Below are 12,064 nucleotides of genomic sequence, written 5' to 3'. Positions count from 1 at the left end.
TAAATGTGTTCTAACTTCTAATCCTAGTGGTAATTGGGAATAGAATAGCATTCCTCTGTTAAAGTCTTTTGTTGACTTTTTTATCTCCTTTCTACTACATTTTATGGGGATTATTGATTAAGTTTCAAAAGTATTAAAATTGTGTGAACATGCACGTTAGTTAAAAAGTGAATGTGAAAAATCTGAGGGAACTTCTAAGACCTATATCCTTTGGCCAGTATCGTATGTGAAAACATAAAAAGAGAGATCACTCCATTTGTCAAATAAACTTCAACATTCTCAAATATTCTTTCATTGAGAGCCTACATCACTGGTGGTTTTAAAGCTAAGTATGTGTCTAGTCAATGTTTTCCAGAATTCTGAGCAGAGATCATTAAATGTGTGACAAATATAAGGCATTTTATAAATGACCCTTTTTTTTTTTTTTTTAACAGAAACATGGTAAAGATTAATTATGATCAAAATAACCATGGTGAATGAAGTTTCATCATGAGTGAAGCTTGGACTACTAATGTTTCCCTCTTTTTTTTGTTTTTTTTTCCTTCTCATGAACACACATGTGAACTTTTAAATGTCAATCTGTTATACCCCTTTCTTCCATTTTATTCTATTTGAAAGATTGACTTTACTGTATTCTACTGATAGTCACATTTAGTTGGTGAATGTAAGATGAAGTTTATTATCTAACTGATTGATACCTGTACAGACTTCAGAAGGCATGTATTAGATAATCATAAAAAGTTTAAATATATAATTCTTTCAACAAAATAAAATTATCTTAGTACTTAGAAGTAAGAACAAGGGTGTTACGGACTGAAAGAAATTATGAGGTGGTGGTTTTCTGTCCATTTTCTTATGGAAAGTGTATTCTTTTTAAAAGGATTCTATTTATTGTGCTTTTTTGAGGGTGTAATCTTTCTAAGGGTGAGCCATCATAAAAGTACAGATCATAGCCTGAGGCATTGGTACTTAAATATTATTTTCTTTGTGCAAAACCCAGACTGACTTCTGCTAAAGTTTCTTTCTTTTCTTCTGCTAAAGTCACACTCACCAACTACCATGTGAAATGCCATAGTAACTTGTAAGAAATCGGAACTCAAGCTTGGGAAAAGTTTATATATACTTATGTGGTTTATTATAATATTTTCATTTTATTTTCTAAACCCTTTAAGGAACTGTGAAAAAAATGTTTTAATATTTTTTTGTATTAGCTTTAATTCAAAACTGTGATGACAGTTTCACATTCATTATCAAGAAATTCATCACTTTTTAGCATGCAGTGTTATAGTATAAGTCCAGCAGCTTACTCCTACTTTATTTCCAGAGTAGCTTGTATTTGATTTGAGTGACTTAAAACTCATGCCATACTTTCCACTCTTTTTAATTGCTATTTTTTCAAAACAGTTAATGAAGCACAGCAAATATGTTTTAGTATGTTGTTACTTAAATTTCTGTAGCTCTATCCAGTTTTCATCTAGTTATTCTGTTAATAAACCACATTTAAATTAAGGATGACATGCAATATTGAGTATTTTAAAAGGCTTAATGGCATCCCATGTGTTTTGCAGATAATCCTGGGCTAGTGAGCCATGTTCCAGTTGGTGTTAGAATCCTGGATGTCAATGACAATCCTCCCGAGCTTGCCAGAGATTATGATGTAGTCATCTGTGAAAATACAAAGCCTGGTCAGGTAACTCTCACAGCTATATTTTTTCCAGTGACAAAGAACAATTGCTTTGTTAATGTCACATATGTCAGAAATTTGGAACATATCATAGTTCTTTCTGATTTTGCTTTAGCATTTTGTATTTGATTGAAATTTTAATTGTATGTGGCAAAATGGAGAAAATTTTGACATTTGTTCAATATCTCTTTCTTGTTGCTGCAAAAAAAAAAAAAATACAAAAAATACTCAAGCTATCTTCTGTAAAGACAGGTGAAACTTTAATCCTGTCAGATAAGGGATAGAATATGACAAGCCACAATCCTGAACAAAGTGAATAAAGATTTAACATCTCTTATCCAAGTGCCACATAGTAGCAATGTTTCAAGTGCAGCTCACTGAAGTGGCTGGTGACCATGGCTCACAGTCCTTGTCTATAATAGGTCATTACACAAAAGATCTTGAATGAGTTTTTCACAACTATGGGGATGGGGAGGGCCAGAACTGTAACTGAATACCTGATTCATACTCCAGTCACTGCTCCTCTGATTGACACATGCCATTACAGCCCAGTGTTTGACAGTTTTGCAAAGTGCTTTTTCTTTTCTGCATAGACTGTTTTACCCACAACACTGTGCTTGTTTTGCATTATTGCACAGGTTGTATGTTTCAATTATGAGCTCATATATATCCCGAGGGATAGATTACTAGTAATAACATTATTTTCATCAAATCCTTAAAAAGAGCATACACAAATGCATAGTGACATATTTCTGTTTTTAAAGCTGAGACTATAAAAATGCCATCATCATCTGACTGTAGCCTGATCAAATTTATTTTCACTCCACCAGTAGCCAAAAACTGGCACCTAAAGCATAGTATAAGAAAACGGCAAGTATGTATGATACTTACCACAAATTCTTCCCTGGGATCAGATAATTTATTTTCCTAAAGGTCATTTCCTGATCTAAATGTGGTTTGTGTATTTTTAAATAATCCTTTTATAACAATCTCATATGAACCTGTCTAACTTTTCCTACAACAAACATAAATTTTTGATATCTGCTACCTTATGCACCTAGAAATGTTGTAGTTTAATTGCATGCTTCAGTAAGACCTAATCTAATCTATTTTTTTTAATTTTTCCATACTGTCTTCAATCAATATTTACCAGTTCTTTTGGGAAAGAAAGAGGGAGTGAAGTAGATCTCTATTTATTATTGCTGTGACATGCATAAATCCTTAGCATATTGTCCCTTAGCTGTTTCTTGTCCAGACTGAGTCAGTCTTACTTAACTGGAGCAGTTGGTGATAAAGCCCTTCCAGACTTTTGGTCATTCATCTTTTCATCTTTTAAACTTTCTCTAATTCCTCTCTATTCACCTTGAGATAGAATGAAGATTCAAGATGCAGATATGCAGTAGTTTAAAATTTTTATAATATTTCATGTTTCATAGTATATGAAGATCTCTGCTTTGATCTTCAGTACTTTCATAGCAATTTCTAAGAATTACTTTGCTTTCCAGTAATTATGGAATGCAAAAAACTATTCCTGCTATAACACCAATATCATTAAAAGTAGATCAGAGGTCACCATCATGAGTGTGAAGTTAAGATCTTATGTCTATGTATAATGAATTTCACTTCTCTTGTATTGCCTGGCTGAGTATTGCAAGGTTTTTAATGTCAGCCTTTCCTCTTTTCTTCTTTGAACAAATCAATATCATAAGTAGATTTGGTGGGCTGATAATCATACTCTTTATAAAAAAATAATTTATTATTACACTGATCAATAAGTGGCCCAGCTTAAGCCGGAAATCACTGTGGCTTTCTCTCCTTGTGTAATATACAATTTACAGGAGAGTTCCTATTTCATGTCTTTAGTGCAATTGTGTGTGCAAGGACTTTCCTTCTTACTAATGATTGTATAGTGTTCTTCAGTGGTCTTATTGAGACACTGGAAAATCCAAATAGGTCTGTCTGTCAACTGAATATCTCTTATTAAATGCTTATTAAAGTAAAAATAATATTCTGAAAACCTCAAATAAATGAACATATAGAATAATTAGAACTTGTAAAAAATTAAGAAAAAATATCTCTTTTAAGCATTAGTTGCAATTGATTTAAACTTTTTCTGATATTTTTTAAAATATATTATTTAAAAATCAATGTTAAATTCTTATAACAAATAATAAGGTAAATAATGCAAATCTGAAGCTATGTCAGAAATGTTTTTTTGCTGGGGCTGCTGGGGCTGTTGTTGCTGGTAAGTAGCTAATGTTTTGTAGCAAAGTTTTAATTCTCCAATAGTAGTTTTACAAATGATAATTTCTGGGCAAGATCTTTAAGGGATTCAATAGCATTTGCTCACTCTTTGGGCCAGCCTTGTACTTTTCCCTGAGCTACTGTTGCACATCTGAATGACTCCTGACCTTGGCCACACTGCAGTTTAACACCTGAGGTTAGTGCCACTATGCAAGACTCTACAAGCTGTAGTTAATACCAAAGGCTGGACGAGCTTGATGTTGTATTCTTCAGCTAACAGGGCTCCTTTACATATGTGCTGTGAACTGTTTTTTATTTGCATTTAACAACAAAGTTTCAGAAAAATTATAACACTAAGCAAAAGCCAAAACAAAACTCAAAAGCACGTGTTAAAATCTAGTCTAAGGAAAGAAAAAATGTAAGATGGTGTTCAACAAATATTAGGGAGGGGCAAATAAACTGATTGCAGAAGAAGACAATGCTATGCTATAAAGTGCTCCCAGATGGGTGGTTCTGAATCACTGAAAGGACTTTCACACTATAAGGATCTTGCCCAGTGACGCTGACAGTTTAACTTTGAGTTATTCACCATCCTGTGAGAATATTTCATAAGATTTATGCCTAAATAACAAATTCTGTATTGCTGGGGACATCCACTTGACTTGAGCTTCCATGTTGCACTGTCCTGTAAGGTTCATTATTTCTTTCCTCAGCACATCTATTTTGAAATGTTTATGTGTGAGGTAAATTAACCAGTCATTGAAAGACTTCTTGTGTTTGCTTGTTTATTATCAGAAGACAGTTTAATGGAATGAAATCACAGTATCATCTAACCATAGAGCCTGTCTCCTGCTTTTTTCTGTCCACTGCTCTGTTTTTTGGAAAAAGAAAACAAGAACAAAAAACATTCAGTGTTTAATGCTTAAGTGTTATGTCTAAATGACCAAACCTAAGGCATGTCAAAAAGAAAATGCTTATGAGGATACAATAATTTCCAGGCTGAAGTGAGAGCTTTAGTCACTTAATAATCATATAGTTGAGAAAATAGACTAAGTATCTACAACAGATTCCAAGTGAAGCCTGGTTGACATTATATATTAAAGTAGATAAAGTAGCTGTGATTTGATTTTATATGATTTTCAGACTTGGAGAATACTGACTTCTCGACATATACTGATTTTTGTAGACTGTGAAATGTAGCCAATGTAGGAAATGATATTTTGCTATCTTCCAAAAAGGAAATAAGTGTTAGTTGGCAAGGAATGCCTCTGCTATATGTTTGTCATGTGTATATTTGCTTTCTTACTGATTCAATTCTGAAATAATTCTGAGTAGAATTTAACAGCTGCTCTCTGTCCTCTTCGATCGCTCCCCTCAGTTCCTGAAATTCTCTTTTATCATTACTTCTTGCCTTTAAAAAAATATCATGACCCTTCAGTTTCATCCTATCAGTGTTGTCAGCTGGGCTTTACTGAAGCTGAGATTATGTCTACATTTTTATTTTAATGAGTCCTGGCATGGTACATGTTAATGTCTGCTAATGGGCTATTAAGTACTTGGCCAATTAATAAGAAAAGGGTTAATAATACATTTGGGTGTCAAGATGACATGTACTTTTGTTTCTGACTGCTGAATAAATGTCTTAGAAATCTTTTCTGAAATTGCGTGAACTTTCTGTTTAAAAACAGGTCTCTAAAAATGCTTTGACCTATCCTAGTAAACATACAATATTTCTTCTCTATGTGAAAAAGCATAACTTTTATACCATGTGGTTCTATACTTTTTACATACATTCATGAATTCAGGGAATACTTGAATTTACATGTGTGAAATCGGGGAATATAGACCCTATATTTTGAGTTATAAAGTTAGTCTTAAAACCAAATAATTTTTACACAAGTCATGTGTCACCGAGGTCTTGATCAAAGGTATTTTTGTTGCAGAATGGTATACTCTTGAAGCAGCATTCTGTAAAATGTCACTGAATGTTTTATGTAGAATAGGATGAAAATTTATCCACCATGCTGTCAAATAAAAGCTGAAGCTACATGGCAAATTGACTTACATTTCATTGAGAAATAATATTGGAGATTTACAAAAAATACTTAATAAAATAATATTTTTTCTTATGGTCTTATCTGAAGTTTTTACAGATGTGTATGGTATTTAATGACATTTTTAGTATTTGAATAATAACAGAAATCTATTCTTTTGAACATAGTGTTCTATCACCCCTTTTTTTTGTCGTAATGTGCCAAATACCATTTTAACAACTATGAACTAAATATATAGCTAAGAAAATCCTATCTTTCTGGTTTTAGATGGTAGTTTCACTAACAGTTGTGTTACCTTTGCAAAATTCAGTAGTGAAAAATTAGCTTTTGCCAAAATTTTCAACCAGTATTGCCATGACTTAGATAAAAGTCATATGCATGATTATAGCTATTTCAGATATTTTTCAGATAGAGCAAAAAGTATTATGACAAGCTAGTAAAATATTATTTGTGACCATTGTAAGTACTGTTAATTGTCTCAGATGTCAATGAAATGTACTTTATTCTATAAAGTAAATGGAATAAGCATTATACCCTATTGAGTTGTCATGGTTTAATGCCAGCTCATCCCCACACAGCCACTCATTCACTCCCCCACCAGTGGGATGGAGAAGAGAATCAGGAAAGTAAAGAGAGAGAGTTTGTGGGTTGAGATAAAGACAGTGTAATGGGTACAGCCAAAGCTGCAGATACCAGCTAAGAAAAGCAAGGAAATGGCCACTTCCCATGGGCAGGCAGATGTTCAGCCATCTCCAGGACACCATCATGTGTAGCAACACTGACTTTGGAAGATAAACACAGTCACTCCAAACATCCCCTCCTTCTTTCCTCTTCCTCCAGTTCTGTAAGTCAGCACTACATCATATTGTATGGAAAATCCATCTGAACTTCTGTTCAGTTGGAGTCAACTGTCTTAGCAGTGTCCTCTCACAACTTTTCCTGCACCTCCACCCCCTTGCTGGTGAGGCTGTACAAGAAACAGAAAAGACCCTGATGCTGTGCAAGCCCTGCTTAGCAATGACAGAAACATCTCTGTGTCACCAACACTTTTTCCAGCACAAATTAAAACCACAGCCTCATACCAACTACTGTGAAGAGAATTGACTCTACCCCAGTCCAAACCAGAACATGGTTTAAAAAGAAATCTGTTTTGCTTCTCTTATGAGAATGAGGGTAGAGATCTCTGTGGTGTTTTTCAGTTTTAAAATAGACCAAGCCACTGGAGTCGGTGCTGTGCATGTTTCAGGTTCAGACGATGTGGATATTTCAGACAGAGTATAACTGAACAGTGAACAGAAAAATTCGTATGAAAAGATCACTTTCCCTCCCTGCTTTATGTTTCCCTCAGGATATCTATCAGCTCTGGGCAGCAGTCTGTATGGGCTTTGTTCCCCATATCACAGTAAAACTTTTATTGGATTCCACTTTAGCACGTGAGTTTCAAGACCCAGCATGAAAATGAAAGCAGAGGTAGAAATATTGTTTGGTGCCACATTCCAAGAGCTTAGATCAATTTTAGTTGAAAGTAAATTTAAAAAACCACCAGGGCTTTTGAAGGCAAAGGTCCTACCTTTCAAAAGTACCTCTCTCAGACATGGTTCTGGCTACATACAGTTCTGTTGCTTTTGGGAAAACTAAACTAAAGCCAGGAGTGGCTTCTCTTCTTCCTGTTCTGTTCTCTGGCAATTTAAAACTGATTCTTAACTGGATTTTTTTAGCAGAGATATGGTTAGCAGAAATATTTTAGTTATTTTTTTTTTCCTTACCAATATTGAAGTACATTCAATTATTAGGACAGCAGGCAGATGACACTTCGCATAGACCATCCTAGTTCAGCCTGCATTTTGGTTCCATAAAAACAGATATTTAGCTAAAACTGTAGTTCAGGAAGTCAGCAGGATACAATGCAGATGGTGATAATCTCTACACCAGCTCCTGACCTTATCAAAACATCAGAAAGTATAGATCCTTTAGATGCTTTTACCTGGCTCTGAAGTGTGGTTCCCAAAATATTTCCTGCTAGAGAAATCAAGTTAATGACCCAGTAATTTCACCTGTTGAATTCAGCACCAGTCAAGTAGAAAATTAAAACAAAGTAAACTTGAGCATCCTGCTGAAGTCAGGAACTATATGGGTCAAGTTCAAATTTCAACACATTCACTGTTAAATTTTATTTCAGGTAATTCAGACTATCACTGCTACTGACAAAGATAACTCTGCAAATGGTGCAAGATTCCATTTTTCTCTTGATGAAGGTCTTTCTTTGAATCCCAACTTTACTCTAAGGAACAATGAAGGTAAATCAAATACATAAATATCAAAGAAATGGGCTTCTGTTTTATCTGGGCTGTGTCAATTGAACATAACAATTTCCATGCATTTCCTGATAGAAACGGAAAACTGTAATATGTCATCACTGAGCTGCTGGATATCAAGGACATGTGTACGCAATATATTGCAAACTATGAATAATTAGATATTGCATTTTGAATTTATATTCCATTTTATTTTAGCATTTATACTTCATACTTTCAGGAATGTTTTTGAAAAGTGGATTAATGAAAAATATGTAAATTTGTTCTACTTTTAGGTGAATAGCACTAGGTTATTGCCAATTATTGCTTAAAGGAGAAAAAAAATAAGGGGCATAAAAATTGGAATTCATGCTTGCTTTTACAGATATGACATCAAGAGCAGGTCCTTCTGCGGTTCCTGGATGATAGTCTATCTCTTCTTGCCATTCCTAAGCAGCTGTTCCTAAACATTGCAATCAGAAATTCATAACACATAGTCCCAGAAGGAAAACAGCCCTGAGTCGGCCAAACAAGTGTTTCTGGATATTTCTTGAGTGAAAAACTGTCCAACCTCCAAAACCCAAACCTAAATCAGCCTTGCTTTTGATCAAGTATTACCTCATAGTCTACACTTTGCAACCTGATGAAAATAAAAGTAACTTTTAAATGTTTGTCTAAATTTTCTTCCTGAGATTTTGTGTTTATGTATTGTGGGGCTTTCTTTGTATGCCTATGTGGAAGTGTATGGGATTTTCTTTGTTTTACAGTTACGTATTTGTAGTACTACTGTGATTTTGAGATCCTACAGATCACTAGTCCTCTGTAATGCATTAACTCCATCATTGTTATATTTGGTACATACAGTGATATTGAAACAATTCTTTACAGATTTTAACTGTTTGTAAAATCAATCAGGGAAGGAGATTGGATAATCTTCCTAAAGAATCTGTGTTTAACTAAATTTACAGAAGAAAAATAATCATGCTCTTTATTTAGAATACATAAATGGATTTCATATTCAAGTTCCAGAAGAGATCAATAAATATATATCAATATTAATAAATAGTTATAAATATTGAAGGACTAATATAATTAATATATTTAAAATGTTCCCTAAGTGAGACCAGCACTTTCCCACATGAATACATCAATCCCATTCAGATTGTGATGCAACATTATATAAAAAGCCAGACTGTTGTTCCTGAAATGAAGGACGGGTACTGTTACATATTTCTGTATTTTAGTCTATGTTTCCAATAAACTCCTTGGGTATTAGCCTGTGATCTCATGAGAAAGACCATGTGCATGATCATTTCAATATGAGATATTTACATCAAGGAGTTTTTTGAACAGCTCTACTAAAATTGTGGTTTGTGACAAAGTACATCTTTTATGATTTTGAAGATATTTAAAGCTGGGTCTGTATTATGTCTGTTCATTGCTACATAAATTATTTAACTACAGAGATTTATAAGAGGGCATGTTTCTATCAAATGTTCTAGCAAACATTTGATGCTGCAATGTCATATGTTGGATAGAAATATTCAATTTTGGATAGAAGCATTTGCTGCTTTTTCTTTACTTCTCTAAGATCAACGAGCAATGACTTAGCAATCAACAGCTGAAAACAGTGTTTGGACTGCCCTAAATTGGATTTTCTTGGGGGAAGTAGAGGAAGGAACTGAAAAGGGTGTCTTTTAAAGTAAAAGCCTGTTGTGCATTATGTTTTTATTTCACCTAAGGAATTTCAAAATTTTGCATTTCCTATAGTATCTTGCATAAAACTTCTCACACACACAGAGACTCAAAAAATGCAACTTCCAAAATGGACATATAATTAAAAAATGGCTGCCTAATTCAAATCATAACAAAAAATTTATTTTAAAAGCAATTACATAGTTATGATTTTGCTTGGGACAAGACACTTCGAATCTGTTGTTTAAACATTGTCTTTTATTGGGACTTTTTCTTTGTGACACAATCTATACATAAAGAATTAGTGAAACACCTATGAAATGCATGCACAATATGCAGCAATTCAGCATTTACAGTTTTCATATTTCCCATCTACTTCTATTCAGAAACATTTTCTGAATATTTTTCTATTCCGATTTTTTTATTGTTTTCTATTATATTAAATAGCAGAAAGAAGGTGGGCAAGAAAGGCTTTTCTTATGTCTGTGATAATTTTGCACTTTTGAAAACTCATGTTTTCAGGCATCAGTCATTAAAAATAATCAGAATGCTCTGGACAGAAGACAGCTGCTCTGGATTTTCCAAATTCTATAAAGAATGATATTCTGGGAGGGTTTTATTTGTTTGTTTGTTGTATTTTTAAAGGAAAAAAAAGCTACAAAAATTGCCTTGAGAGAATTTTTATAATATTTTGTAGGATGATAAAACCCAAATTCTTGATTTCACATAGAAAATGGTAGTCATTGCTACCTGAATCTGTCTCTACAGAACTATATTCCTCTTGCAATTGCCTTCCAATTCAGTCATCCTCTTATTTCTTCAGGAACAGATTTCATTTCATTAAAATATCAGTAGACATTTTTTCCTCTTGTTTTCATAACCCAAAACAATAGAGTTTTGTTCTTGAACCCCAAATAGATTTTGCAGAGACAGGTAAAAGCATGAATGAATATTCATTTATTATCAGTATACTCCACAGCTGTGCACTGGATCTTAAAATATTCATGCTTATATCTATGCACTTTGACTGAAATCTAGGGATTATACAAGCATAAGATTCTGTAGTTTGTTCCTATCTACCTATATAGATCGCAGCAATATACAATCCCAGCATGTGTATGATTCAGCTCAATAATATTCTATGACTTCAGCAAACTTAATAAATATTAAAACCTCAGTCCCTGTTATTGATCATTTGACCAGTTAAACTTTTATCTCTTGGGCCTGAAATTGTGCATTTTCTAAATGAAAATCTCCACCATATCAAATATCTATTTGTGAAATATTCACACTTATAATTCATAGCTTAAAACCCTCAGGGAAATGTTGGTCAGAATAAAGTCACAGGGCTATACCAAATATAACATCCAGCAAAATTAAGAGTTCCTAGGATCCTCTTATGTATTCTGTTTGTGCTGCAATTTTCAGTTTAACGAAAAATAAAAAAGGAAAAATGCAGAATATGATACATTTTCTCTACTGCATTCTTAAGGTAAAAGAGATTCTGTATTGCTATTTAAGTTTTATTACATATTTTAAAAGTGCTGTTCAGAGAGAGTAAAGTGTGAACAAGAGGACAGGACAACAACAAAATGATGCAGTATCTGTGCTCATCTAAGAAAGGCAGAACTGGAATAGAATTTCTCCATTATACAAAGAAAATACATTAAGTTGTAATAATTTTCTGCAGCTTTAGAGAGCAAACCCAGAGAAGAATCCTTTCTTTTTTATTTGAGAATTGAACTTATGAAGATCTTTTAATGCAAACAGGTTTGTTTGCAATTTATTTTGCCTAGAAAATTGTTACCATTTCTATTAAAACTTGAGAAGCCAAGTACTTTTTCTACTCAGCTTTTATATTGTAAATTAGATTATACATAACTCATTTCATTGTTGTCTGTGTTCTCCTTACTTTTTTTTTAGGATATTGTCATAGATAATTTTGTAATCCTTTTTCTAATATCACAAATTTCACTTTTTGCATAATCAGAAATATCTACTTTTGCATATCCCATTAGAAATTTACCATAACTATATGGGGCTAAAACAATCTCCTGTTTGGAAATCAGAATAAAGACAATAGAAATTTTTCC

The 12,064-nt window shown here is 33.3% G+C and overlaps 1 protein-coding gene across 17 annotated transcripts in view; it reads left to right on the top strand.

The window, feature by feature from the left end:
• The window catches only part of CDH18 (cadherin 18), a 526,603-nt gene that overhangs the window by 499,912 nt on the left and 14,627 nt on the right, over nucleotides 1-12,064 (top strand). For all 17 annotated transcript variants that reach the window (XM_031503961.3, XM_021526413.4, XM_085571653.1 and 14 more), the window contains 2 exons: nucleotides 1,569-1,690; nucleotides 8,162-8,279. In XM_031503961.3, the coding sequence (XP_031359821.2) occupies nucleotides 1,569-1,690; nucleotides 8,162-8,279 (240 nt within the window). The remainder of the gene's footprint in view (nucleotides 1-1,568; nucleotides 1,691-8,161; nucleotides 8,280-12,064) is intronic.

Source organism: Lonchura striata, chromosome 2 (genome assembly GCF_050655825.1).
Source record: "Lonchura striata isolate lonStrDom1 chromosome 2, ASM5065582v1, whole genome shotgun sequence".
Classification (NCBI taxonomy): Eukaryota; Metazoa; Chordata; class Aves; order Passeriformes; family Estrildidae; genus Lonchura; species Lonchura striata.
Note: the sequence above shows the minus strand (reverse complement) of the source record. Positions and strands in the feature narration are given on the sequence as shown.